The 21234-nt window shown below is 35.3% G+C and overlaps 1 protein-coding gene across 3 annotated transcripts in view; it reads right to left on the bottom strand.

The window, feature by feature from the left end:
- Window positions 1-4506: 4506 nt before the first annotated feature.
- The window catches only part of Asb5 (ankyrin repeat and SOCS box containing 5), a 46261-nt gene continuing 29533 nt past the window's right edge, over window positions 4507-21234 (bottom strand). For 2 of the 3 annotated variants that reach the window (XM_015486196.2, XM_015486195.2), the window contains exons 2-7: window positions 14361-14440; window positions 10670-10777; window positions 9861-10011; window positions 9560-9694; window positions 7139-7330; window positions 4507-6320 (exon numbers count right to left, since the gene is read on the bottom strand). In XM_015486196.2, the coding sequence (XP_015341682.1) occupies window positions 6193-6320; window positions 7139-7330; window positions 9560-9694; window positions 9861-10011; window positions 10670-10777; window positions 14361-14440 (794 nt within the window). In that variant the 3' untranslated portion in view covers window positions 4507-6192. Of the gene's footprint in view, window positions 6321-7138; window positions 7331-9559; window positions 9695-9860; window positions 10012-10669; window positions 10778-14360; window positions 14441-20474; window positions 20553-21234 lie in introns of those variants that run through there. The other variant, XM_048791934.1, reaches the window with a different exon arrangement.

Genomic DNA, 21234 nt, shown 5'->3' with positions numbered 1-21234 from the left:
CTTGGGTTATTATTTTGGGAGGATGTCAAAGGTAAAGATATTGATATGTCAGCTTCAAAAAATATTATTATTGACCTGCAAAAGACAGCTATTTTAGATCTGTACCCTGAACAAATTCAACATTTTAATTGCCTTATCTCTGGAGCTATTAAAGATAATGACTGTTGGCAGTATGATTTGCTGGGTCACCATTATCAGTATCAACTACAGAAACATTACTGCTTAGCTCTCTTGCAAGAGGGTGAAATTCACAACAAGGCACATTCTGATGACTTAGTCTTGGGAAATTGCTTTAAAGATTTAAATATTTTAATTGCTTAGTGTTAATTGCTCTGTAACTCGTGACAAGGACCTCAGTGCCAGAACTAATAAAGCAGGTTAATGAATCCCAAACTATAGCATTGGAACAATGGGATGATGGATTCCCTCTGGGCCGTTCTTTTAGATACTTATGGATTTGTTTTCGTAAGAAGGATCATAAGGAATTATAACAGGAGAAAAAAATAATAGCCTTCCTAATACAAAGATTTCCACAATGGATTGCCTCATATCTCTCCCCCACTTTCTCCTATCTTTAGTATGGATATTTTGGACATACTAAAAATGACCATTTACCATCACTCTATTCTTTGACATTCATTTTTAGGATCTGAAGGGAACTAGTGATCAATGTATAAAGACCAGGAGGCTTTCAATGTTATCTCTGTTGATAACCTTTTACTGACTTAAAACTAGTTAAGCAGGTGTATCCATTCAGGATTTTCTTTTGTGAGTGGATATGGAGGTTTTTATCTTATCTACTCATTTTGATTGCATGCTTTAGTTATCTATTTTTGTTTCAAGAGAGACAGAGAGAATCACTAACAATACTTCTAGTAATTGAAGAGAATAGGATGTCATATAAAATGCTGAAGAGTTTGTATTTAGTGCTCAGATATTCTGTCATCTAGTGAGCTCTGGAAGTTCTGAGATTCTATTTATTGTTGCTGTGGCTATGGATCTCAGGTTGTGTTGCTTCAGAATAGTGGAACAAGTAGGTAAGTCCATGAAAAGTCTGCTCTCAGGTAAATTTTTTTTTCCCATATAGAAGCATAAATCTTAGCCCCTCTCCATCTCTCCCTGCTCCTTACAATCTTATTCCCATAACGTCTATATCTCATATCAATTGCTTTTGTTAGGGGCATATTTTTTTGACATCTTAGATCGAGACTCTCACTGGCTCTGCTCATCATTCAATCCGCACTGCAAGTCACCCTCCTGCCTGTTGTGTGCTCTTGGGGAAAACCAGTCAACTGTAGGAGGGGATTGTGCATTGTGTGTGCTGAACTTGATAGTGGCTATGGGACTGACAAATTTTCAAGACAGAGGTTATGTTGTTCAATGAAGCCGAACAGCTCTGAGATGGATTTATTGTTTAAGAGCATCCCTGGGAAGGTCATCCTGGTCTGATTATGTGTCACGCGCTCATGCAGTATGGGCGGGATGGCCATCTGACATCAAATGCAGTGGGCAGGGAGTCAGGGAGAGCTCCAGGGTAACTGTTCTGAAGGGTCTGGTGTCAGGGATCACTAATTGTTCTGATGTTCCTTTCCAAATGACAGAGTTGCAGTCTTGGTTAATGAAGTACTTTCCTTCAATCTTTGAAGTAAAGAGCATGGTTAAATGATTAAAGAAGCAGTAGAATTAGTTCAGCATCACCTTTCTCTGGTTCCCACTCTAGGAGAAAGGATGCTATATCTTTCCACCCATCTCAAGTGGGCAGGGAGGAAGCCGCTTTTGCGTTTCAAGCTAACTGAAGAGGCAGGCATACAGTACTCTCTAAGGGGAAGGAGATGGAAAGGAGTCTTTGAGGAGGAGGAAGGTGCGAATATGACACAGCACAGCCTGCTGTGAACTCACAGTCCATGGAGAAGACAGACAAGCAAACAAAACTTTGAGAGCGTAAATAGAAGTCTGCACAGGGTCCCAAAGAGAGCAGATGGACACACTACCAGACTGAGGGTTTTGAATTATTTCTTCAAAGAGTTGTTTTTACAGCTAACTGTTGGTGGAAATGCAGTAGTTATAAAGTCTCAGAAGGGCGGGTTCCAGACAGAGAGAACAACATTTGCAAAGACTGAGGAAGCATATGAGTTCTGAGATTCTATTTTATGATTTTCATTTTGTGAGCTCTCTTAAATCAATGTAAAGATATTTTGTGATCTGACCAAATCCCTGCCCCCCTATCATCTGCCAAGTACTCGCTCTCCTGACACACTTGAGTCCCTCAGCGGGGGACAGATGCCGGCAGATATTCAGTCCCACTGAAAATGGATTTCACAGAACTCTTCTGAAATTTAAACACCATCCCAGGAATAAGGGAGGAGAGAGGCTGAGTTCATCTGGAATGTTTACCTGAAGAGCCTGAGAAGCACTGGATTGAAAGGAGTTTTTCCAGAAAACGGCCAGACTTCACTTGGTGAGAGGCAACCTGGAGATAAAAACTGAGTTCCCTCTGAGATGAGTTTTGCAAATGTGAACGTGTGGTTCCTTTGATTTGTACTCATGATACATGCTTCTCTGCCAGGTTTCTGTTCTTGCAACTTAGAGGCTCACAGGTCACTCCAGTTGAACTGGGCTAATTGGGCTGCACAAAATAACCACACAAGAGACACAAATACCTTTTTCTTTGGGGTTGCTCTGACGGCTCCTCTGACCTTAAGGGTCCGCAGAAAGAGAGAGATCAAGAGCACACGCTGACCCCTTTTATTGAGGAGAAGCTATTCAAATGAGGCAAGGGGTCAGGTTTCAGGGGGCTGAGTCTATCTTCATGATGTCCACTGTCAGCAGGTTGACTGACACCTGGGTAGGCCACACCCAAGGGCACAGTAAGAGGAGGGGACACACACAAGGCACTTCCATGGAAGATCCTATCCTAAACAGGGCAAGGGGTTATATTACAAAGGAACAGGTGAGCATAGCTCCACCCATGGGGCTGTAGCAAGACACACCCATGCACTGACCCTCGAACCCAAGAAGGGTGGGGGAAGCTCTGCCACATTTCTGTGCCTGAGCACCTCAGCACCCAGCTGGGGAGTGTGACTCAGTCACATACAAGGTTGGTCTTCCACACTTCTCATAGATTATTATTTTAAAACGTTTGAACCCCAAAAAGTTACTTGTTAAAAAGACTCATTGAATTTCAATGTGAATTAAAATGGAAAGAAACTTATCATTTAAAAAGCTGAAAAAAATGAGACCCAGTCATTGACCCAGACACTGATACGACTTTTTGAGGTCACACAGCAGATGAGGAGCTAATAATCTTCTGAATAAACTTTCTTCCATCAATCCTGAAAGCCTGAAATGTTTACTTGTATTTTTAAGAGAGAAGGTAAGCCTTAAGAAAAGCTAATCGTAAGTGGCAAAAAAAAAAAAAATAGAGTTACAAAAAGTGTAATATGCAAGGAAGGGGATAATTTTTTAGTTATTTTGTGGACAGAGAACCACAGTTAGTTGGGTACAGTGGCATTATGGAAAATTAAAACATCAATAGATAAGTCCAAAACTTGATTTCTTTTTTTAAAAAAAAAATTTAGTTGCTGATGGACCTTTATGAGGATTGAACCCAGCACCTTGAAAGTGCTAGACGAGCACTCTATCACTGAGCCACAACCCCAGCCCCTCACTGTATTTCTTTAATCTCATACTATATATAGTAAATTACTATATACAGTATTTTTGTTGTTGTTGTTGTTCTTTGCCTTTGTGGAGTTTTACCCTTGGATGTGTGTGTGTGTGTGTGTGTGTGTGTGTGTGTGTGAGTGAGAGAGAGAGAGAGAGAGAGAGAGAGAGAGAGAGAGAGAAATATGTTTGGATTAGAAGACCCCTGAGATACTAATTTTTTTGTCTGCATTACTCTACCTCAATGCCCATGATATAATGATTTGAAAAAAATTTTTGCCATGGAGTCCTATCTTCATTACCTTCAATTGTAAAATAAGATACTAATTAGAACAGAAAAGTGTTTTCTTCTAAGAGCTAATACTCATACTTGATGTGAACAAATGTATGATACAGTTAAATTAGAGTATTTATTTTATAAAACAATCATACTGAAGTTAACATACAAGACACAAATATAATGAAAAATTTTAAGTGTCATTTTAATTTCCTATATTTATTTCTCTTATTGAAACAAGACTAATGAAGAGAGATGTGTTATATTACTTTTATAATCTAAGACTTTACCGCTAGTTTTGGAAAAATCTAGCAAAAACCTGTTTCTATTAAAAAACAGCTTTAATATCTAATTATGTTTAACGGAGTTATTCTTTAATAAAAATCCAATAACGGCACATTATTCATGAGGACAGTACAAATATATCAGACTGAGATTTCTGTAAAACAGACATTTAAAGGTCCCTAGCCACATAGGAGATATTATTCAACAAACAAGTTGCAGTTATATTTTTGAAAAGCTTAACAAATGTTTTTATTTACAGCTGATATTTTTCCAAAATGCAAACTTAGTGACACGAAGATTATACAATATGAGTTTATTTCCCCATAATTTTTAAGTTGGCCAGGAACTAAGGGGAGAGTAAAATAAGTCCTGGGTTAATAAAATAGTGGACAAAACACTTTAATCAAAATTTGATAAATCTATGAAACTTATCAAAATATTTTCCTTTACAGAGTTATAAGTATTTTTATTATCTTATTTCTAAATCCATAATAAGTCCAACTCCAATGTGGCTTAGAAAGGATGCACAACATTTTATTATGTTTCCTTTTGCACTCAAATACAGTTAAAACAAATGGGAATAAAAATAGTATTCCCCTTGCAGAGGACTAGCTTAGTAATTAAATTCTTTTATACAACACTCTCTTTTTTTGTTATCATTTGCAAGTACAGTATACTGAACCCTTATTTAGTGTAAAATGAATCCTAGATGTTGCTATTAAGGTCTACACTAGAAACTAGAATTACAAAAAGTACAAGGAATGAGATATAGGGTAAATTTTCTTTTTTACAGTTTCTAAGTATGCTAAGTGATACTCTATTTTAATTTTCCTTAAAAACTCCACAACTTGAGTTTTGTTTTTTTTTTTAATCCTTGGTCTGACATGATGATCCCTAGAATATAATCCAGGTCCTCTTTATCAGTTGGCTATACAGTGCATTTACTCCAGTTCAGGTATGATGGGTATTGACAACTTCTGACATGGAATAGGGCTGAAGTAATATGAAAGCATTGAAGAGAGACCTTAAGAAACCACTCTGGTCTTCAAATTGTATTAGCAGGAGTATGATCTAAAGATCTTAGGGTGAGAGAGGAGTGTGAACCTTTTTTTGGAGCGGGGGAGTACTGAACTCAGGAGCACTCAACCACTGAGCCACATCCCCAGCCCTATTTTGTATTTTATTTAGAGACAGAGTCTCACTGAGTTGCTTAGCTCCTTGCTTTTGCTGAGGCTGGCTTTGAACTCACCCTCCTCCTGCCTCAGCCTCCGGAACCACTGGAATTACAGGCGTGCCCAGCCAGTGTTAACTTTTAGTCTTATTAGTTTTTATTCAGGTCCATTTACTCTGGAGAAATGACTTGTGAGTTCTTTGCAGGGAGGAATGCAATTTACTTTGTGAATTAATCACTCTAATGACATGTACACATTCAACATAGTAGATTTCCTGAAAGAGAATCATCTTTATTTCAAAAAGCACATTTACTCTTTTCTAAATTATATTCATGTTTTGTGTCAATATCAAAAACACACAGATAACCAATTACCATAGCCAAAATTAAAGTTAAACCATTATTTGGAGAACACAGATCTTTTGAACATAATACAGTATATGAAATTTATAATTACAATTTTAGTAAAAGTCCACATTTATTCTTCTCCACTCTGGAAATATAGAGGATGAAATGGCAAATTTCTTATTTTTTCCCTAAATCAAAAATGGATATATTGGGATAGCTAAAATGCATGGATATGTTAAATGTATTATAATTCAAAGCACAGTAAAAATTTCTAAAACAAAAGTACTAAGTAGTACACTAAAAATGGAAATTGATATCTTACTGCTTCCCTGGATGATCGCATACTCAACGTTTACCCTGGATTTAGCAACTTTTAATATGAAATATTCATTATGCAAATTAAATAGAAATTTTTGATTTTCAAAGAATTTAGAGATATTTTACTGCTTTATCGATACTGCAAGAAATTCTGCAATAATGTTGGCAACTGGAGCTGTGGGATGAGATGTAATCTTGGTCTTCCTATGCAATTTCGGATACAGAGTCGGCAGAGTTGGCAGAGAGAACTTGGGGTAGCTACAAAAAGACATGAACGTTTCTGTTAATTAAAAGACAAATGAGTTTTTATATATAGCAAGAGAGATGAAACAAAACCATAAGACACTACAAAGCTTATTAGGAAATGAAGATAGTATGACCAGCATACTAGGAAACTTTATGTAAGCATTTATGTTGCTTTTACTTATGAGATCTTGTAATTGAGATATATGCCATGCATGTTTATTAAAACATTATCATCTTCAATATTATGAAACAATCATTGCATTACGAGCCTAAGAAAGAAATTGGCGGGGTTTTTTTTTAGGAGATATAAATCAAAAGCCACAAGAAGTATTATATACTAAAGGTGAAATTTAAAAATTATATATTTTCCCTCAAGTTAGTTTTAATATTTAAGCTAAAGTAAACTTTATTATAGTCTCTGAACCAGACTTAACAAATTCTGTTTAAAACAAGAGTCTTAAGTGTTAAAATCATTCCTTATTATGTTTCTTCAATATGTTACAGAAGGCACATGCCCTTATAAAACAGGGCATGTTTCCAAATATAAATTAACAGATATTATATCAGAATACATGTTATGCATTGTCAAAACAAGCTGAATATATTTAACTAGAGGAATATGAAGGTTTAGATATGATAAAAAAAGAATATTAAAATCATCATGCTATCTTCTTTGTAGACATATTGGAAATATTTCTACTTCCACAAAAAATGTTCCAAATTATACGCCATTATTATTTTACATGCCAACACAAAGTCTTTCAATTTCATTTGTTTGGAGCAAATATACTTTTGTATTTATACATGTTCATGTTCACATCTGTCCTTACCTTCATGTTGAAGCAGGATTCTCTCTACCATACTGTTAGATGTAGATACATCTATAGGTCGCAGAAGCTCTGTATTTTTGGCATTGATATCTGCTCCAAATTCTAATAGTAAATTTACAATTTCTGTACTGGATTGTTGAGCAGCAGCATGTAATGGAGTATCCCAATATTTGCCTTTTTGTACATCAGCGCCTACATGTGAATAAGGAGTAATGACAAAAACAATAAAAAATTATTAGATGAGTTAATTCCTAAGTGGGGAAGAAAGAGAAAGTCCTTAAAGAGGTGGACAGAAGGGACCTCAACTTTGTAATGGCTTATGTTTTTATATATACATATATTATATATATTTTATATCTTCTTATCCTTGTATATGCACAAATATCTTTATACATACATATATTAATGTATATTATATATTTCTCATATATACATATAAAATCTTAAACTTAGTATGTTTGGATGGGGAGGTACACGCCCACAGTATATTTTTCTCAAATTTTTTTTGTATTCTTGAAAGATATTGTAATAAAGAGATTTTAAATGATTCAAAAATTAATTGTATTAATTATTATAAACAGTACATGATTAAATGCATACATATCTATTTTCATGATAGATATAGCTCTTAAGATTATTCAAGGGTTTATTACATTTTTTTCTTTTCACTTATTTAAGGCAATAGAGGTCTTTGATTTCTTAGAAAACTCATGAATCTAGACATGTGATCCATCTAGGTAAAATGGATATAGATTTTCCTGGTACTTTTCACTCACATAGATTTAATCAATAAATATATGAAGACACTAAGCCTCTCAAGTGGGAAAGCACATCAATGATATCTGCATGCAAAGTAATTTAAAAAAAAATACTCACACTAAAAAACCCAACCCTAAAATGTGAAATTATCTATTGCATAATTATTATATTCTGGTGTAGAGCCTGGCATATGGTGATCATTTAATGCATGTACAATAAATAAGTGATGTTTAAAATTCTAATATTATAATCCCATTTTCTGGTACATAAATGGTTACAACACCAGGAAATGTCTACCAGTAAAAATGCATAAGTTCTTTTCAATTCTGTTTTCTGAAGCTGTTTGAAAAATTAATGATGTACATGGGAAACAGTAAATTTTCAGAGTTTCTTTATGGCCCTTCTGCTATTTTCAAATTTCAGTATTTTTTAAAGCAAATATAAAACATTTAGTGGGAAAATTACATGCCATAGCAAAGTTTCTATAGAGAAAGCAGACTCTTGGTTATAACAATCATATGAGATAATAATAATCAATCAACAATTACTAACAGCACTTTCTTGATATTTTTAAGCCCATTATAAAATGTTCCTAGCCAAAAACAAAACAAACAAAAAAAAAAACAGGGATATTTTATTAAAGCACAAGTCCAATGGTTATACCAAATTTATGGGAGAACATGGCTAGAAAATAACAGTCTGCCAACTATCATTAACAAAAATCATGTTTAAGATTCTAGGTGTAATGAGAATAAAATAGTAGAAGCTGACTCAGCTTGTAAGATATTTATAAATAAGCTAAGATAATGTGAGTAATATATAAAAGATTTATTATTAAAATATTTCCGAATGTATTTAGGAGATCAAATGACTATCATAAAAATAGTAGCAAGAAATAAATCTTTTATATATTACTCACATTATCTTAGCTTATTTATAAATATCTTACAAGCTGAGTCAGCTTCTACTATTTTATTCTCATTANTTTTTTTTTTTTTTTTTTTTTTTTTTTTTGGTATATTCTAAGCATCTACCACATGAGAGGGACCCTGCTAGATAGATGATGGGGGAGGGGACATAATCCACATCCTAATGGAGTCCTTTGGTGGTAGAGACCACTATGGTCTCAACAGAATAGGAATGTTTCTCAGAGGGCTACAACTGAACCTTGCGTCATTTCACATAAGTAGAAAAGAGTATTAATTCTTTTGGAGTAAACAGGACAAAACAAAGAATCAGGGGAAAATGTGTGAGTTTTTATGGTTGGTAGAATATAAGGCCATCCAAGCAGTTACTATTCCTAAAATTTCTTTTCATGGATTTATTCACAGATATATACATACTCAGCAACATTATATTAAACCTTGAGGATCTTAATTTTATGATCTTTTATAAGGAGGGCTTTCAGGCTCCATTACATACCCAAATGTCAGTTAATGCTGTGTGTGTAAAATATAGATAGCATATTAATCTGTGAGCTTCAAAGTATTCTCATCAAGCGTGAGATTCTTTTATTGGTTATATACTTATAAGGGACTTATAGGGGAGAATGTTTGCAATGAAAATGTTATTAGCAATGAAACATAATTTTTAAAGATGTTTAGTTAGGAAAATAAATGCTTATGTAAGAAACAGAATGGAAAATGTTTTAAAGAAAAGTACCGGCATAAAGAAGTCTCCAGATGCAATGGAATTGCTGTGACATGCAAGCTACATAGAGAGGAGTTCCCAAATGAGGAACATCTTGGTCAACATCTACGCCCCAGGATATCAGTATGTCGAGACATTCATGGTGACCTGCCAACACAAAGTAGAGATGAGTTTACTTTAGCTTTCACTACTCTCCAACACACGTGCACCTCAACCCATGCGTCCCTTAAAATTTAATTTACTAAATGGTAAATGGAACACTGAATGTCAAGGAACTCTCTTCCCTTTTGACTTAATCCCCTAACTAAGTTACCTTTACTGGCAGCCTCATGTGTGGGAGATGGAAGACAGGACTCCAGCTGGGCCTTCGCACCATATTCCAAAAGAAGTTCTGTACAGCTGGCACTGCCTTGCGAGCATGCATTGAATAACGGAGTCACACCATCTATTGTGATTGCATTTACCTAAATCAAACCCAAAACCTAAGAATAAGATTTATGAATTATACATGACTGACTTAGTTATGCATTTTCAAGTTATGTGATTGCTAACCAAAGTAACTGGGAATCTGTGTGCTGTAAATATGACAAAGTATATTTAGTTCTTATAGATCGATAAGAACGCTTTAAAAATTCAAGAGGTAAATAAATAGAAATACAATATGGCAGATAGTTCCCAGGAATAGATATACAACTAGTGAAAAGCATGAAAAAAAATCTCAATTATTTAAAAAAAAAGTAATTCAATGATTAGGTAAATTTCAGTGAGGGAAACAAGTGAAGAAAAAAATGTAATGTTGATGAAAGTTGGGCTGAAGCCACTTTACTAGTGGTTGTTTAAAATGGTAAAATTGGTCATTCTATTTCTGAGAACTTATCTGAGGAAAATTATTCAAAAGATGAGCCATTGTTAGAGGCCTGAAGATAATCCTCTAGAGGCATGAAAGCAGAAAATAACCTAAAGAATATTCTATATTATTATGCCGCATGCCACTCATTCATAGGATTGTTGGAAGTCCTTTTGAGAGTGAAATGAGAAGGAAAACGCAATTCAAGGGCTTTATTTTTATTCTATTATTTTTGAAACTACTCAGAAAGAATGACAGAAAAGCAAAATGCTTACATTAGCTCCAGCTTCCAGAAGAGCTCTGGCACAGGCCACGTGATCTCCCAGGCAGGCTTCGTGTAATGGGGTGACGTGGTCTATAGTGACTGCATTCACATTATAACCCTAGGCATGGCAAATAATTTTGAAAGGTGAGCAGAGAGTTGTAGAAAAATCATCTCTCTAAATGTCATTAGAGAATGCTACATTTTAAATATTAAAGAATCTCAGGCAAATCAGTTTCCGGTTTAGTAGGCATGGCCAATTTGAATGCCATGGAGTCAATCAGTTGCCAAAACGCCTTAGCTCTTCTCTTCTAGTTATTTATGATGTGAATTACAGGGATTGTGAACTAAAGTCACTCCACTGTGATCTAGAGCACTAGAACTCACCTATGTTCTGTGCCTGTTATACAATCTCCCTCTATTTTCCCTCTCCCTAACCTTTTCTGTCTCTAGTAATCACTATTCTATATTCAGATTGAGGTTTAGCTTTTTTACATTCAGTATTTGTCTTTCTGTGTCTGACTTATTTCTCTTAATATAATATCCTCCAGTCCCTCCACTCTATTACAACTGACAAGATATCATTCTTTTTATAATCCAATAATATCCCAATGTACCACATCTTCTTTCTCCATTCGTTTATTAATGGGCTTCTAGGTTGATTCTGTATCTTTGCTACTGTGAAAAGTGCTGCAATAAACATGAAAGTGTAGACATTTCTTTGATATGCTGATTTCATTTCCTTTGGAGCAGGAAGTTTCCAAATATAGAGTAATGATAAAGAGATGGAATATTAATTACTCCTGATTTAATCAGTATACAGTATATGCATGAATTAAAATTTCACACTGTACTCCATAAATATGCATGATTATTGTTATTCAGAAATTGTTTAAAATATTTAAGGAAACGAAAACACTACCTTGATTTGCTTATTATATACTGTATACATATATTGAATTATCACACTGTAGCCCATAAATATGTACAATTAAAAATTTTTAAAAAATCTTCTTAGCCACAATGTTGTAGTACCATCATGCCTTGAGATAATAATACCTTAAGCATTTTGTTCGATTCTGGTATTTTTTAAAATTTTACTCTCTTAACTGTTTTGGGGGTGGTTTTTATTTTGTTTGGATTTTTTGTGTGTGAAATTAAAGACTATTGATAAGCTGGATCACTTGTTTTTTTTTTTTTTTAAGAGAGAGAGAGAGAATTTTCTTTTAATATTTATTTTTAGTTTTCGGCAGACACAACATCTTTGTTTGTATGTGGTGCTGAGGATCGAACCCGGGCCGCACGCATGCCAGGTGAGCACGCTACCGCTTGAGCCACATCCCCAGCCCAAAGGATCACTTGTTTTGATTAGGGCTATAAAATTATACGTCAGTCCAGACCGGGGGGAAAAATACTGTAAAATTTAATAAATTGTTTTGTGAATTTCTATCACTAGAAAGATATGGCTAAAACACAGACTAGGATTAAGAACTGTGACTATAAAGCCAGTTAGACAGTTTAAAACCTAGCTCCATTAAGCAGTAACTTTGCAATTTGGACAAATACCTTATCTTTTCAAGTTTAGGGTTATCATGAGAATTAAATGAGGTAATGCCTCTGGGCACAGTGGTGCAAGCCTGTAATCCCAGTGGCTAGGGAGGCTGAGGTAGGAGGATCTCGAGTTCAAAGCCAGACTCAGCAACAGCGAGGTGCTAAGCAACTCAGTAAGACCCTGTCTCTAAATAAAATACAAAATAGGGCTGGGGATATGGCTCAGTAGTCGAGTGCCCCTGAGTTCAATCCCTGGTATGCCCCCCACACACAAACACACAAAAATGAGGTGATGTTTGTAAAGCAATTATTATTATAGCACCCAGTGTATAGGAAATATTAGATTTTATTATTTATTTTAAATATTAGAATTTATTTTTCAGTCAATACTAAATACTTTTTAATTTTAGCTCCATTAAACCGACATTATAAGACTAAAATAGTTAAATATTAGGGCATGAGATCCTTTGCCATCTTGATGTCACTAAGTAATTCATTATCTATTGACACTAATACTAAGCACTACTATTTAAGGAAGAATTTCAAGACAAATACTCCTAACATATTACAGATTGCCAATATTCTATAACTAGAGATTACTAATCTTTAATACCAGAATGGACACGAAGCATCATAAAATGAAGGCATAGAGAATAACACCAAATCTTTGTCGTTATTGAGTGGGAATTTTTAAGATCCTTTAATTATCCCTGCAAAAATTTCAAGTTGCTAGCCAGCAGATTTGGAGAGCTGCCCTAGAGTGCTGTAGAGTGGCCAGATGACACAAGCAATTGAGAAGGTCGAGGTTCCCTTCCACATGGTGCTCTGGGGCAGCCTCTCTTTCTTCTTGGCTGGCCTGCCTGTGGATAGGAGATACAAGTTGAGAAATACCTTAGGACTGCCCTCTTCTCAGAGAACTGCGTGACACTCTGAGGGATTACCATTTGGAATTACTGACCTTTTGATAGGGCATTTTTTCCCTCTCATCAAGTGATAAGCAAAACAAAATAGTCACATGGTTGTCACAGAACTGGTTGGCACCAAGGGAGCGTCTCACGCATATCTTCATTTTGCAGATGTGAAAATGGAGCTCAGATAGACAGTGGGTCAGCCCTAGTGCCACCCCAGAATGCAGGTCTCCTGAGCCCCAGGCAGTGCCGTTTAAACTGGGCCACAGGACTCTTCCTTTCTCAGCCAGTCCTTGTCCTTTGACACTGGGAAACACTAGTACAGTGACTCCTAGAACTGGGTGTATATTTAAATCTGAATGGAATCTTAAAAAATAAATGCACAGGCCCATGCCACATACTCTGTTTCAAGAAGGAATATGTTTTTCACTTTTCCTCTGGTGAGTCTGATGAGCGGGCAGGTGTAGAAATGAGCATTCTGTGCCTCCGTAGACAACTCCCCACATTAGATTACCATGTCACAAAAAGATTGTTTCAGAATCTAGTCTGATCACCTTTGTGGTTATTATGTGACTAAGTCTCCAATTAGCTATACACATTAGACAGAGGTAAGCATATTTAGAATAATTAATAAATAGCCGGGAGCTGGGGATGTGGCTCAGAGATACAGCACTCGCTTGGCATGTGATTCTCAGCACCACATAAAAAAAAAAAAAAAGGTATTGTGTCTGCCTATAACTAAAAAATAAATATTAAAAATAAATAAATAAATAGCTGGGCGCAGTGGTGCAAGCTGGTATTCCCAGGAGGCTGAGATAGGAGGATCGAAAGTTCAAAGCCAGCCCCAGCAAAAGTGAGGTGCTAAGCAATTCAGTGAGACCAAGTCTCTAAATAAAATACAAAATAGTGCTGGGATGTGGCTCAGTGCTCAAGTGCTCCTGAGTTCAATTCCCAGTACCTCCTCCAAAAAAAGAATAATTAATAATACATACAATCATTTATTGCTTAAATTTCTATCAATGAATAAATATATACTGTATGAAAATTTTAAAATGCCAAAACAAATGATTATACCAAAATATTTATAAAGTAATTTCAAAGATAAATGAGAAACTATTTACTAGCCTGACACCAGTTAAAAAGGTAGTAAATTTAAGCAATTTTAGTAGTTTTGAATTGATTTGTTTTGACAGTGTTCTATGCTGATGGGAAGGGGGCATGTCTAAGCTATATGTAATATTTTACCTGTGATAATAATGTTCTCAGAGCAAGAAGACGACCTTGACTTGCAGCTTCATGTAGTGGTGATCGATCTGCCCAGGAACCTGTCAAAAAGAAAGAAAACCAAAATTAGTGAGTCAAAGCAAAGCCTAATAGGCTCAATCAATTCCTGTGTCATAAATTATTCACATTCAGCATTCCACAAGGTGACCCGGATACTTATCCTACCTGGTAGGAAATTTGATTTTTACCAGAAGTATCCAAATAAGTAGTTTGCAAATCTACAGGGCCATAATGTGTGTTCTGCAATTGACCTACCTCAGACTCAACTGCACCAAAGAGGACAATGATTAGGATACCACATTGGTCACCAAAAAAATAACCTCTATATCATGATTTTTCAGACAGAACCAGATTTATTTATTTATTTATTATTTTACCAATGACAGCAGACAAAATATTCACTTCCCCACACTCCCAACCTGCCATGCCCCTGAGGTACACAATATGTTGCCAAGGAGGCAAATGACTGAGCCCTAAGTATGAAATAATGGAACAGTCAAGGTGGGCCCTAAAGAGAGAGCTCACAGGCTGGGAGGGACACAGGGCCACCGCAATTGAAATGGTGTTGATAGTGGAGATCATGACTCTCCATGTGCCAGGTGTGGATGACCCCTCCACCCCACGCTTTGGTGATACCACACTCACTCATCATGAGCTCCTAAGTTTTTGACTTATATGTTTTTTTGCACCTTCGGTCTCTTCATGTGAGAAAGCCACCTTTCCTTTACCATAATACTTTTTGGCAGCCAGCCACTACCCAAAGACACAGCCTCCACTCCCATTTCCTCACACTGTGGCTGCACAGTTTTTGTGTTTTTTTTTCTTTTTAAATATGCCAAGTTGGTGCACAGTGAATTCACTGTAATTTAAACAAGACCAGCACCATTGGTTCGATTTACTAGACATGAGAAATAATATTAGAGGTTTCGATGTAATTAAATGAGCAGGTTATGCACGCCAGAAACAAATTTCACTCAAAGGATACTACTGGCTAATAAAGCAACATTAGCTAGAGAGAAAGTTGTCCCAACATAAGATGGTTATGGTTGGTATCTGCCTTCCTGTCTACTACCTCGTTTCCTCCCTTTTTAAATCCACAGGATGCAATAAATTAAAATACTTTTAACTGCTGATTGATTCTAGCACAATAAATAAATTCACTTAACTGGTACTCAGAAATATAAGTTTTATGAAAAGCATTTCTAATGTTTGTTTAAATAGTCTAAGTAAATTATTGGAAACACAGCTGCAGTAGAATACTGTACTTTAGAAACCGTCTCCTATCCCCACCTTTCTGTGCTTTGAAACAATCTACACATGATTCCTCCTATGATTCTATTTTATAGTCTTACCGCAGAGCTTTGCCACCACACTGTGGGTGATACTTAAATTAATTCTATTAAATAAAATGCAGGGCACATATCACAAGGTAAATGCAGCCACCAAGTGAGCTTGGTGCAGAGAGCAGAAGTTAATTGCCAATCACCAATCTTTTTACGTCTAATGATACCATAGGATTTTACTAGAAATACAAATCCTAAGGGAGAGGAGGTAGAGTACAACTTCTTACCATTGATTTACCAGTAATGATCATAATAGCTAATGTTGAATAGCATTTACTGTGTTCATAGACTAAACCCTATGCACAAGTAAATTCTATACACAGTAAAATCACTATGTGTAGTATCTCATTTAGTTCTCACAATGATTTGAGGTACATAAATTACTACTTCTATTTTAAAGTTGAGGAAACAAAATCTAGGAAAAAATGAAGTAATATAGAAGTCCACATATTCTAAGCACACAGCTGATAATCCTAGCCAAAACCCTGCTCACTGATCTGGACATTATTTGTCTGTGGGTTTATGCAGAGTGATTTACTGTAAGGAAAGTAATTAGCTGCCTTCAAGGTCTTCCTGAAACAATGGTGATACACAGAAACCAGAAGTAGAAGGCTCAGCCAGTAACTTGGTGAAAGTGAATTCCTGGGAACTTGGGTCTAGAAGGAGTAGGACTCAATTCTCAGGGTTTTGCAAATGCCAGAAAACTAGTATGAATCGTATTGATTAAGTATAATTTACAATGTGTAAAACTTTCTCTGTAAGAATGAAAAAGATCTTCAAAAATCTGTTGATTCACTGAGTAGAAACTTAGCTGAATACTTTTCAGTCTTATCACACACATCTAAGGATCTGAGTTATGGAGTGTCTCTTCTCTGAGTTCTTTCAGATTTCCAGAGTGATTATTTGACAATGTTTGAATTCTTCCTTTAGCCTCAAATACTTTAAAGCTTATTTTTAAAATAACCTTAGTTTTCTTATCATTCTGAAACTTCTGGAGTGCATATAAGAAAATTGTCTTCAGCCATTAGGCTTGTCTTTATCTCATGGTTATATGTGGGTCAGAGAGACCCAATCTAAGGATAAGGCACAAGCACAAAATGACCTGCCTTCCCTGACAGGAGTTGTCTTGAATGTATTTAGATTATTATTCTTTTTCTTTTTTTTTTTAAACAATATCTGGCTGTGTTGTCCAGGCTGACCTTGAACTCCTGGGTGCTATCAATATACCTATTCAGCCTCCCAAGTAGCTGGGACTACAGGAACACATCACTGTACCCTGCTGGATCATAGTTTTCAAGTGTATGCAATTAATGAAACTAATACCTGTGACAGGTTTCTGGTTGTGATGTATTTTCTCCTTCAAAAGATACTGAAACTATAGCTATTATCAGCTGGAGACTTTAATCTTGTTCAGAAAGGGTTCCTCATGCAATGGGTGAAAAAGTTCTGGAAATACCTTAAAGTGCTATTGGCAACCTTTGCAGTAACAGCTTCAGAGCTGAGCAAAACTAGTTTCTTCATGGATAACCTGACTAAATAAAAACAAAAGAGTATTGTTATGGTTTGGATGTGAGGTGTCCCCCAAGAGCTCATGTGTGAGACAATGCTAGAAGATCTATGAGAAATAATTGTGTTATGAGAGCCTCAATTCAATCAGTGAAGTGATCACTTAATGGGATTGACCAAGTGGTAACTGAAGACAGATAGGGTGTGGCTGAAGGAGATGGGTCTTTGGGGGCGTGCCTTTGGGGTACACATTTTGTATCTGGCGAGTGGAGATCTCTCCCTCTCTCTCTGCTGCCTAATCATCATGTGAGCCATTTCCCTCCACCACACTCTTGTGCCATGATGTTCTGCCTCATCTCAAGCCCTGAGAAATGGAGACTGCTGTATATGGATTGAGACCTCTGAAACTGTCAGCCCTCAAATAAACTCTTCCTCCTCTAAAATTATTCTTGGCAGGTCTGTCAGTCACAGCAGTGAAAAATCTGACTAAAACAAACACCTAAATCAGTCCTTGCCATGTGTCAGGATCTGCCCTAATTGCTGGTCCCAAGCTTTTTTGTTTAATACTCCCATTTTTTGTTTAATGGACCCTTAGAGGTAGGCACAATGATTATCCCTATTTTAAAGGTGAAGGAATTAAGACACGGAGAAGTTAAGTAACTCACCCAGGGTCACACAGCTTCTAGTTATGGATGTGAACTCCAAACCGTAACCTCTTAGCTCCGGAGACATTATATTTTAAATTATATATAATCCTGCCTCTCAAAAACCACACATGCATGCATACACAGTATGCTAAGCATTTTAGTAAATAATAATACTATAAATCTCTTTGGTAATTTTATTGGTCTATTTCATTGGTCTATTTTTTCCTTCTAATACCCACTAAACAGCATTTTTTTTTTATTCTTAGTAAAGGTAGGCCATTGCTGTAATAAGATGAAGTTTACTGAGATAGATACTACAACAGCAGTAGAGGAAATTTTTTACATTTTTTTGAGAAAAAAAAGTCATTAGTTTCATGGGATTCAAATTAAAGGTATCTTTTATCATATTTGATATGTTTCTTATTCAGGAAGCTTCAATTATGTTCTCAGTCTTTATTAATCATCTCTTAAAACTTTTAAATATGGCCTGGTTCACCATACTCCTTTTCACTATATTTTTTCCACATTCCAATTTCAGGATAAAAAAGCATCAATGAAAATTAAGTGGTATCAAGTCTTTATAAAAAGAAATAAAAAGCAAATTCCTAAGTATACCCTAGAAAGGGTACAACTCCTACAGAGTTTCATACACACGTTTATCTTGAGTGCCAAAGTAAGTGTAAAATTTGACTAAAGTGTAAAACTTAATACACTATAAGTCTCAAAGGAATACTGAATTACATTTTTTTGTTTATAATTAGATACATACTTTAAAGTGTCCGCCTAGCATTATTACTTGCTTATCTAGATAAATTAGTAAGCCAGATACTGACTTGAGTCTTCAGTTGCAATAGGAATTACCAGTATTAGTTTTTGTATAATTTTTATTTGCAGTGTATAATAGTGCTGTCTTATATTCAAAGCAGAATTATAATCATGCACACCATTAAATAAATATTTGTTGACAGGATGAAATTTGGGGGCAAATAAATAATTTATAAAAATTGGGAATATTATGTTCTCACTAAATAAAATGTAAAATACATCATCATAAATAATGTTCTTTGGGGGAATGACCATGTTTTGAGTTCCAGCTTCTAAGATGAAATCTGATGTTTACATATCATGCACATTTATTTTATCATTAAAAATCTTGATTTCAGAGAGAAAATATAAAGAACTGTAGAATATATAACCATTTTCATTGTGAATATTTAAGCAAGGAAATGAGAATTATAATACTAATTTTCCAAATACATTAAATTTGAGAAACCACTAGGTTCAGTTTAATCAGCAGAGCAATAGCAAATTAATAAAAATTTAAATAACCAATGCTTAAATATATGTTTTAAATTAAGTAATCACTTGCAACATTTGTAATGATCAGGTTTTCCCTTCCTGCATAATGACTTAATAAAGTTTATCACCTTTATCTCTAAAAACTATATGCAGAATATACAACACTGAGTTATTGTCACTGCTGTTACTTCACTGTCACCAGCTAACGTGATAATTAGCCAGAGGTAGGGATTGGCAGAAGCCAACAGAAATGGACTTTTTGATTCATTTTGGATCCATTTCTTCAGTATATTATGAAGACTTTTAAGGGACAACAAAGCTAGCAATATTTGCAGCCGAGGGCTACTTGGTATTCCTCCCAGCCAGCTCTCCGCCTTTGCATTTTAATGTGTTTGTTCTTCAAAATGATTGTAATAGTCTTCTGAACAATTTTTGCATTACTTGCCAGTGTTTCAGAGGGACAGAGAGAGAAAGAAAAGGAAAATGATCATTTTGCAAACAGTCACAGAGGCCAAAATACATCTTTTCTTTCTGAAATAATAAGAAATAAAGCCATATCAGTCATGAAAGGAATAATTTATACAGCATCTCTGCCACCCAATGAAGAAAACCTTTTGCTTTGAATTCTGCTTGTTCAACTCCCAAGCAATCTCACCTCATTTTGCTTCTTTGTAATTTCTTCAAAAAATTTCTGTAATCTGGTAATATGAGAATCAAAATATACTTGATACATTTTCCAAGTTCTGTTTTGAAGTTAAGTTTTCAACCTAACCTGTGTCTCCCCTTCAAAATCTGAAATTTAGCAACTGCAGGTTTCTATTCAAATATGCGCAATAATAAATATCTTACCTTTCAATAGAGATATGGCTTTATATCAGACTAATAAGCTTTCTCAAGATCAAAAAAATATAATTCTCTCTATGTATAACTGTTTAGTAGATTTACAATTGTGTTAGATTGTAATACAGTATCTAGGATAAAAGAAACAAAAGCCCTTCCTTATAAAAAATATCCAATTTAACTCTTTATGATAAATTATTCACTATGAAATTGTTTTACAAATTATCTGCAACTTTCATCACGTTAATCAAATGCCTACTGCTACAGCTCTGTAGCTACACAGGAGGTGACTTGGCCTATATTTAGAAACACTAGTTCCCAGACATCTGGTATATAATTTACAGGGTGAGAGCCTGTGCTGTTTTGTAAATATCACATTGCTCTAGTGAAAACATTCATAATTTAAAATATGCGTAGTTTTGTAAAGTTCTATATCATACCTAAATCACCATCTCCCCATGGCACTTCAAGCCAGCCACTGTTGAGGTAGATCCGACTCATGTCTTTTTTTATCAGCACAAAAAATAAAATCACTTGTCATACGGCCATCTTAAGGAGCCCTAAGCTCCTTGTAATATGACCGTTCACCTCCAAAAGGAAAAACAGCTTTTGAAAATCTGACTTATTTTCCAAATTGAAGCTACACTTTTCTGATTGATTGTTCTCCTTTATTTGACAAATTACTGATCCAATTTATTTTTCCTCTTTACAATATGACCCCTTCACCCCTGCAAGGAAATAAAATCATTTCAATTCAATCTATGTCTGTGTCTATGGTGAAACCATTTCATTATTAAGAGAGCCTTTACTTGTTCTAAAGCTTAGCACCATCAATGGAAGCAAGATGTGAACACATTCAGCAACTAACAGCACCCATGCTGAGGTATTTTGGGGGTTTTGTCACCTTTTCCTTAGTGTTCTCAAAATAGGAAACACAGGACACCCATCTCAAACAAGGAATTAAAGGAGGTGGGAAACAGTGACATTTTCATATAACATTTTCTTTTCAGTGAAAATTGTTAGTACATTTAATAGCTCTCTTAGCTCTAAAATATTAAATCATATGTTCTACAGAGTGGAAATAGATTTATTATGAAGCAAATGCAACTTAAGTTCAAGCCCCCTAACTTGCATGGATCCTTTCTTAAGACAGTATGCAATTTCATGTCTTCTTTTTCTTACAGAAGTCCCCCAAATGTA

Source organism: Marmota marmota, unplaced genomic scaffold (assembly GCF_001458135.2).
Source record: "Marmota marmota marmota unplaced genomic scaffold, marMar, whole genome shotgun sequence".
NCBI lineage: Eukaryota > Metazoa > Chordata > Mammalia > Rodentia > Sciuridae > Marmota > Marmota marmota.
Note: the sequence above shows the minus strand (reverse complement) of the source record. Positions and strands in the feature narration are given on the sequence as shown.